Here is a 19,930-nt window from a genome sequence, read left to right as displayed (position 1 = left end):
ACCTAAAGCGCACCTGAAAGCTGTCACAAAGAACCGGCTAAAGTAATGATTATGAATGTCAAATATAGCAAGGAGACATTTCAATTGTCTATTAATAAATAAGTTGACGATGCTGACTCGCGATCTTCGCATATGAATGCGCCAGAGAGAAATGCACATTTCATACGGATTACATAAGCAGAGAGCAGTCTGTTTTCTGTAAAACTAAAGGTAGACATTTCAAGCTTTCTATAGATATATGTCTCAGGTCTGTGAGGCAAGTAGCTTTTAATAGCAGCGGTTATTTTTTTAATAGTAGCGGTTAATTTATGAGACGAGCTCCAGTTCACGCGCCGGCGCCTCCGGTGGTTAGCATTACTTTTGGTTTGCGCAGTGTATTTCACAGAATTACTAAAAAATATTTTGCCACCTAAAAGTTAAAGATTTTTTGTGTCACGTCCGTAACGCATGTGTATTTCCCTCATATTAAATATAAAACGGATGTGTAGACTGATATTTTTCTAATGTCTGGACTCCATACTATTAAGGGAATATGGATAGACAAACAGACGTTTCAATATATATTTCGTATTAAATGCATTTTCTGAGAATTTATATTTCAAGTTTTGACTGCAAATGTCACGTCCATAACGCTGGAATTGCCCAATAGTAATTTAAAGATGTGGTAGCATTGGATCTGGACGGGAAGGATAACTCTGGGAGTTGGAAGGGGTGTGTCACGATTCTGCCTTCTCACACCATGACACAGGTTTGTGAATAAGAGTATCGCGATTTCGGTTTCATATCGTGTATCGTTACAGCCCTAGTTAGCTCTGGGTGTGATTCCCCCTCGCCGGGAGATAATACAGACGGATGCTTCGCTAATTGGCTGGGGGGCCGTATGGCAGCACAGGATGATCAGGGGGACCTGGAAACCTGGGCAAGTCTCAAAAGATATAAATACCCTGGAGCTACAAGCAGTGCAATTGGCTCTGAAGCACTTTGGGCCGAGCCTACTGAACCGCCATATTCTCATCAGGATGGACAATACATCAGTGGTATATCATATCAACCATCAAGGCAGCACAAGGTCCAGCCAGTCTCTGAGAGTAGCAGGAGACCGTCTGACATGGGCCTTCCCCCAGTTCACAAGCATCAGGGCGATGCATATACCGGGAGTGATGAATGTGGCAGACTTCTTGTCTCACCACAGACCTTTGCCAGGAGAATGGAGACTCAATCAAGAAGTAGTTCAGATGATTTGCCGACGATTTGGCAGAGCACACACACTTTGCCTCAGAGACCTTGACCCACTGCCCCCTGTGGATCTCCTGGACAGAGAAGTCCAGCCCGTTGGGTCAGGATGCGCTAGCGCATGCCTGGCCAGATCTTCTATTCTATGCCTTTCTCCCGACACCCTTAATTCTGCCAACTCTCCACAGAGTTCTTCAAGGGCACCACAGGATGCTCCTAGTGGCACCAAACTGAACAGGCAGACCTTGGTTCCCAATGTTATGCCGGCTTCTCAAAGGGGAGCCCTGGAGCCTACCCAGCAGACAGGACCTGCTCCTTCGGTAGCAGGGGCAGATTTGGCACCCAATCCTAGATCAGCTACAGCTCTGTGTCTGGCCGCTGAGGAGCCAGAGTTACTGTTGAAGTCTTGTGATGTTAAGGTGCAAAACACAATCCTGAATTCTAGAGCACCTTCCACCAGGAATATGCTGGTTGGTGCCAGAGCACTGTGCCAATGGTGTTATGCTTTCTGCAGTCCCTGCTAGACAACAACAGGGCACCCGCTACCCTAAAGTTATATGTGGCTGCAATTTCTGCTCAGCATGTAAAGGTAAATGATCAATCTCTAGGGTCACATATTCTAATCACTCGGTTTCTGAAAGGTGCTCAGCGATTGCACCCTCCTCCAGCTGTTAGGGTGCCCTCATGGGACCTCAGTCTGGTTTTAAGAACACTTACACAACACCCCTTTGAACCAATGGAGCATTGTGACCTGAAGTGGCTCTTAATAAAGACTGCATTCCTTTTGGCAATAACGTCAGCCAAACGCGTTGGTGAGCTCCACGCACTGTCAACCAATACGTCCTGTATGCGTTGGAATGCAGATGGAACAATGATGATATTGTGGCCTAACCCCTCATTTCCTACTCAAAAGGCTCTCAACATGATTTAGGAATCAACCAATTGAGTTGGTAGCACTCAATCATTCTGTGTCTGACACACAAGATGGCAATCAAACTGAACAATTTTGTCCAGTGCGAGCCCTTCGGGGCAATCTGAGAATCACAGAGAAACTGCGACAGTCAGACCAACTCTTTCTCTGCGACGGTGGGCCAAGAAAATTAGACGAGATGTATCTCAACATCTTGGGCAGCATTAAAAGGTGTCCCTCTAATGGACATTTGTGCAGCAGCTAACTGGTCATCCACTGATACCTTTTCCAGAGACTACGGAGTTAATGTGTCCGCCCCTGGTGCTCTAGAAGCGGCAGTCCTGTTGGGACCCTCAACTTCTGCTAAAGGTTAGGAGTAGCCTCCTCGTGACCTTGTTGTTATGAGCCATCCAGTGGGAAGCCTCTGGCGGTCAGTAAGAACGAAATAGAACGAGAGTTACATATGAAACTATGGTCAGAGAATGTCTAATAAGGGGAGAACTTCCACACTCAGTAAACTTCCGGCTTCTGAACTGGTTTCAATTCCACTCTGGCTCCACATGAGGGCGCTCACAGGACGAGTGCAGTTCCACTCTGGCTCCAAATGAGGGCGCTCACAGGACGAGTGCAGAATGAATGGAGGTCTATGGCGCTATACCCCTCAAAATCCACTTTTCTCAGGATATCATGTTTTGTCTAGTAATTTGAATGTTGTATTAGAAAGGAGATGCAAATTACACATTGCTGGGTGTTAGATTTTTTAGAGTCACTTATTTGCTTTAAAAAGTCTTTTAAAATGTCAATGACGTCATACACATCGTACGACCAGAGATACTGCTTTACGCCAATCCTTCAGTCACTTTGGTGCTTTCGTGCTCTGCACTTTCTTTTCTCTCGAGACATCGACAACACAGCCGACACAGGCAAACACACAACACAGCTGACACAGGTAAACACACAACACAGCTGACACAGGGAAACACACAATACAGCCGACACAGGGAAACACACAACACAGCTTACACAGGGAAACACCCAACACAGCTGACACAGGTAAACACACAACACAGCTGACACAGGGAAACACCCAACACAGCTGACACAGGCAAACACACAACACAGCTGACACAGGTAAACACACAACACAGCTGACACAGGGAAACACACAATACAGCTGACACAGGTAAACACACGACACAGCTGACACAGGGAAACACACAATACAGCTGACACAGGTAAACACAACACAGCTGACACAGGTAAACACACAACACAGCCGACACAGGCAAACACACAACACAGCTGACACAGGTAAACACACAACACAGCTGACACAGGGAAACACACAATACAGCTGACACAGGGAAACACCCAACACAGCTGACACAGGGAAACACACAATACAGCTGACACAGGTAAACACACAACACAGCTGACACAGGGAAACACACAATACAGCTGACACAGGTAAACACACGACACAGCTGACACAGGCAAACACACAATACAGCTGACACAGGCAAACACACAACACAGCTGACACAGGTAAACACACAACACAGCTGACACAGGCAAACACACAACACAGCTGACACAGGTAAACACACAACACAGCTGACACAGGGAAACACACAACACAGCTGACACAGGCAAACACACAACACAGCTGACACAGGGAAACACACAACACAGCTGACACAGGGAAACACACAACACAGCTGACACAGGGAAACACACAACACAGCTGACACAGGTAAACACACAACACAGCTGACACAGGCAAACACACAACACAGCTGACACAGGTAAACACACAACACAGTTGACACAGGGAAACACACAACACAGCTGACACAGGTAAACACACAACACAACACAGCTGACACAGGCAAACACACAACACAGCTGACACAGGTAAACACACAACACAACACAGCTGACACAGGTAAACACACAACACAGCCGACACAGGGAAACACACAACACAGCCGACACAGGTAAACACACAACACAGCTGACACAGGGAAACACCCAACACAGCTGACACAGGTAAACACAACACAGCTGACACAGGTAAACACACAACACAGCTGACACAGGGAAACACACAACACAGCTGACACAGGTAAACACAACACAGCTGACACAGGTAAACACACAACACAGCTGACACAGGCAAACACAACAACACAACACAACACAGCTGACACAGGTAAACACACAACACAGCTGACACAGGGAAACAACACAGCTGACACAGGTAAACACACAACACAGCTGACACAGGGAAACACACAACACAGCTGACACAGGTAAACACACAACACAGCTGACACAGGCAAACACACCACAGCTGACACAGGTAAACACACAACACAGCTGACACAGGGAAACACACAATACAGCTGACACAGGTAAACACACAACACAGCTGACACAGGCAAACACACAATACAGCTGACACAGGCAAACACACAACACAGCTGACACAGGTAAACACACAACACAGCTGACACAGGCAAACACACAACACAGCTGACACAGGTAAACACACAACACAGCTGACACAGGGAAACACACAACACAGCTGACACAGGCAAACACACAACACAGCTGACACAGGGAAACACACAACACAGCTGACACAGGGAAACACACAACACAGCTGACACAGGGAAACACACAACACAGCTGACACAGGTAAACACACAACACAGCTGACACAGGCAAACACACAACACAGCTGACACAGGTAAACACACAACACAGTTGACACAGGGAAACACACAACACAGCTGACACAGGTAAACACACAACACAACACAGCTGACACAGGCAAACACACAACACAGCTGACACAGGTAAACACACAACACAACACAGCTGACACAGGTAAACACACAACACAGCCGACACAGGGAAACACACAACACAGCCGACACAGGTAAACACACAACACAGCTGACACAGGGAAACACACAACACAGCTGACACAGGTAAACACAACACAGCTGACACAGGTAAACACACAACACAGCTGACACAGGGAAACACACAACACAGCTGACACAGGTAAACACAACACAGCTGACTAGGGCTGTCAACGAATATTCTAAATTCGAATATATATTCGAATAGTTTTAAAAAACAGAAATTCGAAAGTGAAAATTAATATTCGAATGTGAATTTCGAATATGGAAAAACACGCCCGCGGAAGCAGAGGCGCGGCTGTCTGCTTTGCGAGTGGGCGCGCGCGCTGTCTCGTCAGGGTCGCCCTGTCTAGCACAGCGTCACTGCTGAAAGTTGACTTGCATGGAAGATGGCAGAAAGTGCAGAGCCCAAGTTCAACTCGACCGCAGCAGAGAAAGTGATTTTAAGCCATGTCTGGAAGTACTTTGGATTTTGGTCGGTAGAACGTAAAATTGTGGAGCCACGACTCCCGCGAGATAAAGTAGTATGCAAGCTATCTATGTAAGATACAGATAGCATACCATTCGACCACTAGCAACATGAGGTCACATCTCAAAAATTGTGTGCCTCATTTTATTTAACGTTAAACAGAAAAGTTCCACGTTTACCACAGCACAGCTCGCTCGGAGCGTTCAATGTCGGTTCTATACTGTAAAACTTCAATTAATGTTAATAAATTTGTTTCAATCACTGAATGAAGCCTGCTATATTTGGGACAAGAGTCGCAACCTTAAATTGCTTGCACAAAACTCTTGATCAGCACTCAACATGTGCTTATTGTTGTTGTTCATTTTTAAACCGTTATGCGCAGAGAGCGCGAGCGCGAGGGCGAGGGAGGGAGAGAGTGCCTGCGAGTGAGCGAGAGTGAGGTCTGCGGTCTTGGCCATTAGTTTATTTACTTGATTTTGTGTTGGTAATACATTGTCAAATATGTTTAAACTTAAATTAACTACCTATACAAGTAGTTATGTCTCTTTGTATTAATTTGTCCTGTTATTGACGTAATGCGCGTCATTGACAAAATGCGCAACCAGATGTTCGAATAGTTCGAATATTCGTATGTGTTTTAGAGGGAATATTCGAACGTCATTTTTGAACAATTTTGACAGCCCTACAGCTGACACAGGTAAACACACAACACAGCTGACACAGGCAAACACAACAACACAACACAACACAGCTGACACAGGTAAACACACAACACAGCTGACACAGGGAAACAACACAGCTGACACAGGTAAACACACAACACAGCTGACACAGGTAAACACACAACACAGCTGACACAGGCAAACACACAACACAGCTGACACAGGCAAACACACAACACAGCTGACACAGGGAAACACACAACACAGCTGACACAGGGAAACACACAACACAGCTGACACAGGGAAACAACACAGCTGACACAGGGAAACACACAACACAGCTGACACAGGTAAACACACAACACAGCTGACACAGGTAAACACACAACACAGCTGACACAGGCAAACACACAACACAGCTGACACAGGTAAACACACAACACAGCTGACACAGGCAAACACACAACACAGCGGACACAGGTAAACACACAACACAGCTGACACTGGCAAACACACAACACAGCTGACACTGGCAAACACACAACACAGCTGACACAGGGAAACACACAACACAGCTGACACAGGGAAACACACAACACAGCTGACACTGGCAAACACACAACACAGCTGACACAGGCAAACACAACACAGCTGACACAGGTAAACACACAACACAGCTGACACAGGTAAACACACAACACAGCTGACACAGGTAAACACACAACACAGCTGACACAGGTAAACACACAACACAGCTGACACAGGCAAACACAACACAGCTGACACAGGTAAACACACAACACAGCTGACACAGGCAAACACACAACACAGCGGACACAGGTAAACACACAACACAGCTGACACTGGCAAACACACAACACAGCTGACACTGGCAAACACACAACACAGCTGACACAGGGAAACACACAACACAGCTGACACAGGGAAACACACAACACAGCTGACACTGGCAAACACACAACACAGCTGACACAGGCAAACACAACACAGCTGACACAGGTAAACACACAACACAGCTGACACAGGTAAACACACAACACAGCTGACACAGGTAAACACACAACACAGCTGACACAGGTAAACACACAACACAGCTGACACAGGTAAACACACAACACAGCTGACACAGGTAAACACACAACACAGCTGACACAGGCAAACACACAACACAGCTGACACAGGTAAACACACAACACAGCTGACACAGGCAAACACAACACAGCTGACACAGGTAAACACACAACACAGCTGACACAGGGAAACACACAACACAGCTGACACAGGGAAACACACAACACAGCTGACACTGGCAAACACACAACACAGCTGACACTGGCAAACACACAACACAGCTGACACAGGGAAACACACAACACAGCTGACACAGGGAAACACACAACACAGCTGACACTGGCAAACACACAACACAGCTGACACAGGCAAACACAACACAGCTGACACAGGTAAACACACAACACAGCTGACACAGGTAAACACACAACACAGCTGACACAGGTAAACACACAACACAGCTGACACAGGTAAACACACAACACAGCTGACACAGGTAAACACACAACACAGCGGACACAGGTAAACACACAACACAGCTGACACTGGCAAACACACAACACAGCTGACACTGGCAAACACACAACACAGCTGACACAGGCAAACACACAACACAGCTGACACAGGGAAACACACAACACAGCTGACACAGGTAAACACACAACACAGCTGACACTGGCAAACACACAACACAGCTGACACAGGCAAACACAACACAGCTGACACAGGTAAACACACAACACAGCTGACACAGGTAAACACACAACACAGCTGACACAGGTAAACACACAACACAGCTGACACAGGGAAACACACAACACAGCTGACACAGGTAAACACACAACACAGCTGACACAGGTAAACACACAACACAGCTGACACAGGGAAACACACGTGCTAGAAGAGTTTTTGTTTTGTTGTTTTAAAAGACCATCAAGCGGTATCTCTGGTCGTAATCAGTCCTTCACTGACCAATCAGCGTTCATTAGCAGAATGCTACTCGTTCACTCAACTTTCGACCTATAACCTAAGAAGCTCAGATAGTTGTTCAATTTGTACATGTTGGGATCTACTAAACAGTTAATTAGAGAAGCAAGATAAAGTTAAATTAGATGCGCCAATAATACTACATAATCTGGGGTCCGTTCTTCGTACGTCGCTAACTCAGTTAGCTGGATTTGATTGTTGGCGATTTGGCATGATCTTGGATTGTTTGGTTCTTCGACGCTCATCCTGGACTTGCTGTCATAGCAACATGTGCGCAAACTTAAACCTGCTCGGGAGCAGGCTTATTTCATGTTAACAGGATTAGATCCCGGCTTCATAAGCGGAGCTGATACGGGAAGTCCAGCGCAGCGCGATAGTGCACTTTCTGAAATATATATTTTTTCTCGTGATTCGTAAGATTGTCGTTTTTTGTCGCTTTTATGTTTAAAAAACAGTTTTAGTTTTTTTTTGTGGCATTTCCAAGCCACTTAAAGGGACAGTTCACCCAAAAATGAAAATTCTGTCATCATTTACTCTCCCTCAAGTTGTTCCAAACCTGTATGATTTCCTTTCTTCTGCTGAACACAAAAGAAGATATTTTGAAGAAAGTCGGTAACCAAACGACTGATGGACCCCATTGACTTCCATAGTAGGAAAAAAAATACTATGGATGTCAATGGAGACCAGCAACTGTTTAATTAACAACCTTCTTTAAAATATCTTCTTTTGTGTTCAGCAGAAGAAAGGAAATCATACAGGTTTGGAACAACTTGAGGGAGAGTAAATGATGACAGAATTTTCATTTTTGGGTGAAATTTTTCATTTTTAAGACCCAATGTTGTAAAGCAGTTTTTTTTTTTTTTTTTTTTTTTTTAGGCTATCATAATTTATTATGAAGATCATCATGACCATGCCGATTACAGATATGTCACTCAGGCTTCACTAACGTGATTGGTACCATAGACTATAGGCTACCATAGACTGCCATCAAGGCCTCAATGAAGGGGATTATGTGAACAGAAAGGGGACTCACAATGTAAATGTGCAGCCCACTATTGTGATTCTTAATATTCCAGATTAGTAATATTATATCAAATTAAAAAAAGGCAGTTGACTAAAATCTTCCATATCACAAATGTGAAAGCAAAATGGCCAGGATCTGTGCATGACTTAAGCATTTTCAGAGATTCACATTTATGCACATTATTTGAAAGTGGTAAGGAAAGTTCCACAATTAAATATCAAGCTCACTGTATTACATACACTTATGCTGATCCTAACAGAACTGCATTTCTTCACAGGTGATTATGACATGTTCCTGCAGACAGGTGTTTTATGACCCCATTCCCTGACCCAAACCAGTTACAATGCAGCTCTAGCCAGGACAAGGGCACACAATGAAATGAACTTTGGCTAACTAAAGGGAAGATTTCAGTGACTGAAAAGTCTGAGGGTTGCACACCTGACAGGGCCTGTGACATTGCTGCATGTGCCATATTACACAACATTGCCAAAAAAACCCCACTTTTCATTAAATGTTTAATAAAAGACAAATATGCTTAGCTCCTTGAGTTTTATTTCAAGTGTTCTTTGTAAAGAAAAGCCACTGGTCAAGTGCCTGCAACAAGAGATATTAGACACATGCCTCATGCAACATATAAAAAGGAAAAGTTGTCTATACACTGCCCACCTGTAGGCCTGTGTCTCCTCTGTCTGTGCAAACTCTTCTGTAGGCCTTTCTAGATGTGGAATCCTGCAACTTATATTGCAGCCATAAAGCATACAAGTATAAATGAAGTAAAGTTATTTATGCACTTGCAGGTAGGCTAGTTCCTCCATATGACAGTTATCTGAGAGGGTTTATTCACTGTCCAGTGCAATGGAAACAAATGGACATTATAAGTCTTATACTTTCTTTCCTTTGGAGAGTTAGAAAATGTCCACTTACTGCACATATTTCAGCCACCACTTTCTTGGGAACAGATACAAGTGTTATTATGTAAAAGTGCACAAAAGAGGAAAACACAATGTCATTACAATGAACTACACTCGGGAAAAATGTGATCAATAACTCATGGCAAAATATTTTTACATTAACATAAGTTTATCAGTTTTCACTTTCACAAGTCAAAGCAATTCATCATTACTCAAGATTTAACAGTTGAAATGACTATATGGCCTTAATTTAATGCAGCAGAAAATATTTTACAGTGTAGGCTACTAAGATCTTTTCTTTTCTTTTTTTCTCAGCCTTTTCCTTGGTTGCTTTTATAAACAGACAACCATTTATTTAACAGTGCCTTTTATAAAAGAGACTATAACTAAAAATTACCATTATGTAGAATATTTTTGTACTTCACTTTTATTTGTTCCCATGTTCTAGCATGGTGACTGACATTACAATGCACAAAGTAATAATGCAATTATTAAAATACAAAAATATAGGCTAATAAGTGATAAAAACATCTAACATGGCCTCTTCTAACGGATTTAAATTGTCTGCTACTTTTTGCCAGCCCTCTCTCCTGGCTTTTGCAGACTTTGAGGTGTTCCCTGGCGTTTTGATTTAACATTAAAATTCCGAATAAACTTCGACTATTAGTTCTTGCTCTGCGGAGGAGAAAAACGCCTCGGTTACGACTGTAACCTCGGTTCCCTGAAGAGGGAACGAGCGTTGCGTCGAGAATGACGCTATGGGGAACGCTTTGCGTGATGACGTCTTGAAGCACATGTAAAATCAGTCCAATGGTGTGGCGGAACGTCAGAGGCGGGTGACGTCACGTACCAGGAAGCTATAAAAGCCGGCCCGAAACAGAAAACGAAAGCTTCGTAAAAGTCTGAAGTCGAGCTGACAGGCATGAAGGAGATATGGCAAGGCGACGCAACGCTCGTTCCCTCTTCAGGGAACCGAGGTTACAGTCGTAACCGAGGCGTTCCCTTTCAAGGGAACTCCCGTTGCGTCGAGAATGACGCTATGGGGAACGTCTATACCAACGCCTCCATAGCTACGAATGTCTGTCCTGTGTGAAATCTAGTAGAGCAGCACTAGGAAGACAAAACATGAGACCCTGGAGCAGAGTCTAGATCCAGAGAGTAGAACCTGACGAAAGTGTGCGGTGAGGACCAGCCTGCCGCATCACAGACGTCCTGTAAAGAAACTCCTGAAATAAGGGCCTTAGAGGCCGCCATACTCCTCGTCGAGTGCGACCGGACAGCCAAAGGAGAAGGCTGCCCAGCCGCTTCATAAGCAAGTGAGATAGCCTCGACCACCCACTTGCTCATCCTTTGCTTAGACACTGGACCTCCTTTGTTAGGGGACCCAAAGCACACAAATAATTGATCACTTTTACGCCACAGGGCAGCTCTGTGGACATATGCGTCTAACGCCCGCACAGGGCAAAGCAAATTATTAGCCTCCTGGTCAGCATTTTGAAAGGGAGGAGGACAGAAGGCCTGCAGAACAACAGGTCTGACCACATTAGTGGGGACCTTGGGGACATAACCCGGTCTGGGATGGAGAAAAGCTTTCACCATACCCGGAGCAAACTCTAAGCAGGATGGAGCAACCGACAATGCTTGAATATCCCCAATTCTCTTAAGAGAAGAAATTGCAAGAAGGAAAATAGCTTTCAAAGTCAGAAACTTTTCCGAAACCCCCTCAATGGGCTCAAAGGGGGCCAGGGACAGGCCTTGTAGAGCAATGGACAAGTCCCATGGCGGAACCCTAGAGCGGACTGCAGGCCTCAGCCTCCAAGTGCCACGAAGGAAACGAGATACCAGAGGGTCCTTCCCCACAGACATTCCACCCAAAGGAATGTGGTAAGCACCTATGGCCGCCACATAGACCTTTAAAGTGGACGGGGTCAGACCTGCAGTGAACCGGTCTTGCAGGAACTCCAGCACTGTACCAATTGGGCAGTTAACTGGGTCCAACCGACGGTCACTACACCAAGAAGTGAAGACTCTCCACTTCAGGGCATAAAGTTTCCTCGTGGAGGGAGCTCTGGACTGTAGAATGGTCTCAACAACCTCAGTTGAGAGACCTGACTCTATGAGCTGGGCCCCCTCAGAGGCCAAGCCCACAGGTTCCACAGTTCTGGGCGGGGGTGATATATTGAGCCCCCTGCCTGGGACAGAAGGTCTCTCCTGACGGGTAACTCCAGAGGATGCCCGTCGAGGAGGGAGACCAGATCGGGAAACCATACTCTGCCCGGCCAGCGCGGGGCTATCAGAAGCAGGCAAACCCGGTCCCTGCGAACTCTCTCCAGAACTCCCGGGAGCAGAGCAACTGGGGGAAAGGCGTACAGACGTAGCCTCGGCCACGTCTGAACCATAGCATCCAGTCCCAGAGGAGCTGGATGCGTGAGGGAGAACCAAAGTGGACAGTGAGAAGTCTCTCGAGACGCAAACAGATCCACTTGTGCTTGGCCGAACTCCCTCCATATCAGCTCCACCACCTCGGGGTGGAGCCTCCATTCCCCGGGCCTCGGCCCCTGCCTCGACAGAGTGTCTGCTCCTATATTCTGGACCCCGGGGATGTAAGCTGCCCTGAGTGACAGTAACTTCCCCTGGGACCACAAGAGGATATGGCGTGCCAAGTTGGATAACGGGCGCGAGCGCAAACCCCCTTGGTGGTTGATATAGGCGACTACCGACGTGTTGTCCGTATGTACTAGCACATGGTGTCCCCTGAGATCTGTGATAAAGCTCCTCAGAGCCCGGAAGACAGCTAACATCTCTAGGCGATTGATATGCCAGGAACGATGATGGTCTTCCCACAGACCTTGAGCTGAGCGACCCTCCAGGATCGCTCCCCAACCCGTGAGGGAAGCATCCGTCGTTAGCAGTTTGCGACGACAAGGAGCTCCCAACACTGGGCCCTGGGACAGGAACCAAGGTTTCTTCCACATAACCAGGGCACGTAAGCATCGCCGCGTGACCCTGATTGTGCGAAATGGGTTGCCCCTCGGGGAAAACCCCCTGGTCCTGAGCCACCACTGCAGGGGCCTCATGTGCAGCAGTCCAAAAGGTATCACGTTGGAAGCTGCTGCCATGAGACCCAACAGTCTCTGGAACTGTTTGACAGTGAGTAGCTGGCCTAGCTTTACACTTTTCACAGCTGCAAGAATTGACTCTATACGTGGCGGTGACAGGCGCGCCTGCATCGACACTGAATCCCACACCACGCCTAAAAAAGTGGTCCTCTGTAGTGGAGAAAGCACACTCTTCTTGGCGTTCAGCCGTAACCCCAGCTCTTTCATATGGGCGAGAACAACATCTCGATGTTGAACCGCCATCTGCTGCGACTGAGCTAAAATCAACCAATCGTCGATGTAGTTCATAATGCGAATGCCCTGGAGGCGCAGTGGCGCCAGAGCTGCATCCATGCATTTGGTGAAAGTGCGGGGTGATAAAGCTAGGCCGAATGGAAGAACACGATATTGGTATGCTTTGCCCCCGAAAGCAAACCTCAGGAACTTCCAATGACACGGACGGATGGAAATATGGAAATATGCGTCCTTGAGGTCTATCGTGACAAACCAGTCCTCGGACCTGATCTGTGGCACGATCTGTCTCAATGTTAACATTTTGAACTTGAGCTGCATGACTGACTCGTTCAGAACTCGAAGATCTAAAATGGGACGCAATCCCCCGTCCTTTTTCGGAACTATGAAATACCGGCTGTAAAATCCGGTTTCCCTGTTGGAGGGAGGTACATATTCTATGGCCCCTTTCTCTAACAGAGTGTTTACTTCCTGTTCCATAACCAGAACCTGCTCGGGGCCCACCACTGTGGGCAGGACCCCCATAAACCGAGGTGGGCGTTTTTTGAATTGTATCTGATACCCTTTTTCCACGGTCTGCAGGACCCAACGAGAAACATTCGACAGTAGCTTCCACGCTGTCAAAGATTCTAAAAGAGGTACCAGCCTCTCGAGACTGGTTTCTGGATTTCGTTGTTGTTGAGTAGTCAATTCGTCGCCCTGTAACGGCGCACCGGCAGGGAACGACCGAACAGACTGCTCTAACACCCTCCTCGGAGGGGGCGGGCATCCCGAGGCCACTACGTTTCCGGGTGGTCCTTGAGATATGTGCTCGCCGGAGACCGCTGCGCCCTGTAACACCTGAGGCGGCAGGGTTGGCAGAACGGTCCCCTGAGGGTACCGAAGAGAGACGGGCACCGTAAAAAGAGGTGTTAACCGCTCTGCTTCGGGGGGGACTACCCTCATTAATCCTGAGCCCTCGGACGTCAGGATTTTTTCCCAGCAGCCTTCTTGGCGGTAATAACGGTCCGCAGATCCGTTCTACCCCTCGAAGACTGCTGGGTTTGAGCGCGCCCTCCGTGTCCCCGAGATTTTTGTGGGGGAGCACGAGAGGACACACTCTGTTTTTGAGTGGCACGGTGTTCAGCGCTCTTTTTAGAGGAGTGAGGCTGCTCCCGCTCAGCAGCCTCATAGAATGAACGGCGGGGAAGAAGCTTTTGCAATGCAGCTGCCTGTTTAGCAGCTTCCTGAGATTTAGCTACCGCACTGTTTACTGCATCACCAAATAAACCAACAGTAGAAACTGGAGCATCTAAGAGAACGTGCTTTTCTTTCTCTTTTATATCGCTCAGATTGAGCCACAGATGCCTCTCAGTGGCCACCAGGGCTGCCATAGACCGCCCGATTGATTTAGCGGTCTCCTTGGTGGCCCTGAGAGACAGATCTGTGGCTCTGCGAAGTTCAGCTACTGTGTCAGGACCAATTCCCCCGCCCTCCTCTAAATCCCCCAATAATTCTGCCTGATAGGCTTGCATAATAGACATCGTATGCAGACACGCTGCAGCTTGACCAGCGGCCGCATACGATTTATGAACCAGAGATGATGTGTATTTTACTGGCTTAGAGGGAAGTGAAGGAGCTTTCAGGGAAGATGCCGTTGCTGGAGAGAGATAGCTCGCAAGCGTCTCCTCCACCTTCGGCATCTCCCCATAACCATATTCTTTATATTTATGAATGGAAGAATAGTGGGATGTTTGTGGTGCATACACTCTGTATGAAACCGGTTTTCCCCACGATCTCGACACCTCGGTGTGGAGATCGGGAAAAAACGGAAGGCTTCTTCGCTGAGGCTGTGTACGAGATGGCAGGAAGCGTTCGTCGAGCTTGCTTTTCGAACGAACGTCCTGCCTATCCTCTGGCCACTCAATAGATAATCTGTGAACTGCTCTAGTGACAACATCGAGCAATTCCTCAAAAGCGTGAGACTGAGGTGGCGAATCCTCAGACTCAGCTTCAATACTAACAACGTCCAGCTCCTCAGAGCTGGACAATTGCAGTACTGGTGCCTCCACCGGGGGGGAAGAAACCGCAGCGCGTGCTTCCACACCCTGATGAGAGGCACTGGATCTATCAGAAGGATGCTGAGATAAGGCAGAGCCCGTCTCAACATCCACTGACAGATCCATCTGCGAACCCCAGGTCTGAGATCGACGCCGTGCCTCGGCAGCGGCGGGACCAAAGCCCTGGGGAACGTGGTCGGGATTGAACCGAGCCAAGCGGGATCGGAGCGTACGCAAAGGAAGCGCACAGCAATGCACACAGTCACCACCCTCGAGTGCTGACTGGGCATGCTCCTCTCCCAAACAAACAACACAAAGAGTGTGTGTGTCACCTCCCGTTAAATAACGCGGGCAGGGATGGACACACACTCTAAACTGCTGCTTGCTCGCCATACTGAATAATATATATATATATATAGACAGACAACACCAAATAAACGGACAGATTCAACACAGAGCGCAACTGAAGACTCAGAAAGCTTCCGTTTTCTGTTTCGGGCCGGCTTTTATAGCTTCCTGGTACGTGACGTCACCCGCCTCTGACGTTCCGCCACACCATTGGACTGATTTTACATGTGCTTCAAGACGTCATCACGCAAAGCGTTCCCCATAGCGTCATTCTCGACGCAACGGGAGTTCCCTTGAAAGGGAACTGAGCGCGCTCTTTGGCCACGATGAGCAGCCAATAGCAGCGTTGCTGATCAATGTTTCTACTATCGATACATATCCCCTTTTAAACTTCGCATGAACGCGCAATTATCTCAGATAACTCAATCCAGCGATACTAATCATATCCGGAAAGTGTGTTCGAAGAACCGAGTTAGCCAGATCATGATTCGCACGATGATATCATCCTGGATGTGTCATTTGATCTCGGATGTAATAAGCAACGTACGAAGAACGGGCCCCTGGTTTACAGAATAGAGTGATCAACAGTGTCAAACGCAAGATAAAAAAAAATAGCTGCACAAAATTGTCATGTATCTAAAGCATAAATATCGTTCATAACTTTTACAGCTGCTGTAATGCAACTAAATGATGAACGAAAACCAGATTGAGCAGATATTTAAGATGGAAAACACTTGAATGAATCTCAAAAAAGTCCAGTGTCATCAGTTTCTGTCAGAAAAAGTGAATGGGATTCGTGAAGTGTGTGTCCAAAGTCATTTGTTCCGTTGTCTAACCGGCGCTGGGGACAAACTGAAGCTGAAGTTAGTCAGTGGGAAGGAATTCTGACACAAACACAAGAGCCGGGAAGAAGGCTTGGTTTTACAGCGAAGAAGACAAGGCTGAGTCTTTCCTCCAGAAGGAACCAACAAGGAGCCATTCACACACACACACACACACACACACACACACACACACACACACACACACTGTACTGCACTGCTCATGAAAGCCCGTGTCGAAGGAAACAAACGCAGCCACTCTGTGAACTTCATATGTGGGCTGTGAACAATTTGAGATATTCCTGATTAACAAGGTCCCAAAGGGGAGGATTAAATCACTGAATAAACCCCAAACTAACCCAGATCTCACAACATGACGAGATGCCAATTAAATATACTGTTTTCACATACAGTAGTTTTACATATTGCCTTACAAACTTACATTGTTTTAAAATATTGATTTATAAAGAAAACTTACAAGTACTTACACTTCAAAGTGTACTTTCATAAACTAAAAAATGTGCTAAAAACAGCAAAATAGTGTCGGCCCAGATCCGGCCCACATCTGGGCTGTGTGGAATCCATGTGTACCGGATCTGGGCCGACACTATGTTGCTGTCTGGGATTCAACTAGTAAACTATCAGTATATCAATTCACTTGTAGTTTAGTTGCAGTACAAATGAAAAATGTAGTTGTGTACTCAGAGTTTTCTTTGACGGACAGATATAATGCAGACCCTTGGAAAGTGCTGGATGCGGATAAGAAACGGCTGCTGTATATATATATATATATATATATATATATATATATATATATATATATATATATATATATATATATTGGACCCTGACCCCATTGACTTTCATTGTATGGTAAAAGTGCAGCTTAAAATCTGCATGAAGAAGAAAATCAAAGGGTTTGGGAAACACAGGAGGGCGAGGAAACGATTACAGAATTTTATCTTTTTGCTGAACTAGTTTAGGCTGGGTGAATGATTCAATGACTCACTCATAAAGACTTCACTCGTTTCATTACTGGATGAATCAGCGTTTTTGAACGAATCTCTTGAGTGAATGATTCAATGACTCACTCATAAAGACTTCACTCATTTCATTACTGGATGAATCAGTAGCTGCGTTTACATGGACACTTATAATCGGACTGACGGTTCAATCGGACTAAAAAAACCTCATGTAAACACCTTAATCGATCCGATTGAGCTCGATCCGAATGAAATTTCGATCCGATTGAAAGGGGTGGTTTATCCCTTTTGTAATCCGATCGAGAGAACATGTAAACACTTGATCGGATTGAAAACCGAAACTAAAAGGACTGCGCATGTGCGATGACGTTAAATAGCGTAATGACGTATGACGCACGGAACGAGCTGTTCTTCCTGTTGAATAAAGTGTCATATTAATAAGTTTCCCGTCATTCTAAAATCCTAATTTCACTCGTGCGTCTGTGAAGTGAAGCAGGACAACGTCCCACCAGTGCTCGTTTTGGATTCTCATCCACAGACGACTGGTTTTGGCTGCGGGGAGGGGCATTTTTACTGCGTGATCAATAAGCAGCACGGCAAAACGGTTAATATGCTCTAAATTATGACCAGAGACGAATTAATATTACGTCTGCTGTTTAAAACAAACAAAGAACCAATATATGAGAATATTTATGCGGGAAAGTCTGTATATTCGTGCAGTGTGCGCATGTCAAAACATCAGATCCGATTTGAAACTTGTGACATATAAACGCGCACATCAACCCGATTACTTTATTTATCATTCATGTAAACACCTTGTTCGGATTCATCAATCGGATTGATTTCATTCCGATTGTGTCCATGTAAACGTAGCTAGTGTTTTGAATGAATCTCTTGAATGAATAATTCAAGGACAAACACATTTTTAACAGTCTCTTGTCGCCACCTACTGGTGTAATGATGTAATGATACAATCTTAATTTGAAGCATCAAATTACTTTCCAAAGGTGATTTACTCTATTTTAAACACTACTGTAGTCATCAGTGTTTATAAACTATAAACTTTTATCCCAGAACTTCTGTGATAATATAGATATTTGTGAGACAGAAATAATGATACTGTGTGGTTGAAAAGACTATACATCTATACAAAATATCTATACATGACAACGGCTGTCTCCGGATCAGAACACAGATCTGAACGTCATGATCTGTCATCGATTAATCGTGCAGCTCTACAAACACCGGACAGTTTCTGGGTGAGCAAACTGATGCCAACAATCGGTACTATACGGTTATCCGGACCACACCTGACCACACGTGACCACAACCGCTCTTGGTTGGTCGTAACCCCAGTGACGGGTAGGTTTAGGGGCGGGGTTGGGGTAGGTCATCACATGTGGTCCGGATAACCGTATAGTACCCAACAATCAAACATCATATTTACTGTAATATCTGAAAACACCCTCAGTGTTTAACTCTAGTCAATTTGCTACAGTTCATACACTCAAAACTACTTACACTAACCATTTTAAATGGAGTAAAATCGTTTCACTGCTAAGCACCTTTAATAGCTATGCTGTGTGTGTGTGTGTGTGTGTGTGTGTGTGTGTGTGTGTGTGTATTGTGTTGTGTGTATGTCTGACAGCATGAATCAGGCGTGAAAGAGAAAGATTTTCCTTTTTTGGCATAAAGCATTGTTTAAAATTGAGTCAAGAACCCTAGAACCCATTAAAGTTTATATATATTATAACTCTTTAAAATCATTGAACTGAATACAGTTAAACTGAGATTTTGACAAACCTATCATGTCAATGTTAATCTCATTTAGAGTATGACTTCAGTTTTACCATAATCATCTCAGGACAGGGGAGTATCATTAGTAGGGGGGAAATAAAAAATAAAAATGAATAAATTATACATTTGTTGGCTTTACAAGTTGACCTTCACCGTCATAAAGATATTAGCGTTCGAGAAACACGAGAATGGAAACGCATCGTATGTGCGCGTGCTCTACCTGTGCTGTCGGGCACGCGCTCTCTGATGCTGCAGGTGAAGACATGTTCCTCACTGTTCCTCTCTGAGGATCTTCAGGCTCTTCTGCTGCTCTCATGTCTTCAGTGCCGGATCAGCACACACACACTCACACACACTCTCCTCCATCTGTGCAT

General features: G+C 45.7%; 1 protein-coding gene across 1 annotated transcript in view; it reads right to left on the bottom strand.

Annotated features, from left to right (window-relative positions):
• ank2b (ankyrin 2b, neuronal) overlaps positions 1–19,930 on the bottom strand; it is a gene marked incomplete at its 5' end in the record, with an annotated part of 169,627 nt that extends 149,697 nt beyond the window's left edge. Inside the window, one exon of the mRNA XM_081358698.1 lies at positions 19,777–19,930. Coding sequence (XP_081214824.1) covers positions 19,777–19,872 — 96 coding nt within the window. The remainder of the gene's footprint in view (positions 1–19,776) is intronic.

This window comes from Scardinius erythrophthalmus (genome assembly GCF_964197995.2).
Source record: "Scardinius erythrophthalmus genome assembly, chromosome: 2".
In the NCBI taxonomy this organism is placed as follows: Eukaryota; Metazoa; Chordata; class Actinopteri; order Cypriniformes; family Leuciscidae; genus Scardinius; species Scardinius erythrophthalmus.
The sequence above is the reverse complement of the archived record's forward strand: the minus strand, read 5'-3'. Positions and strand labels throughout refer to the sequence as shown.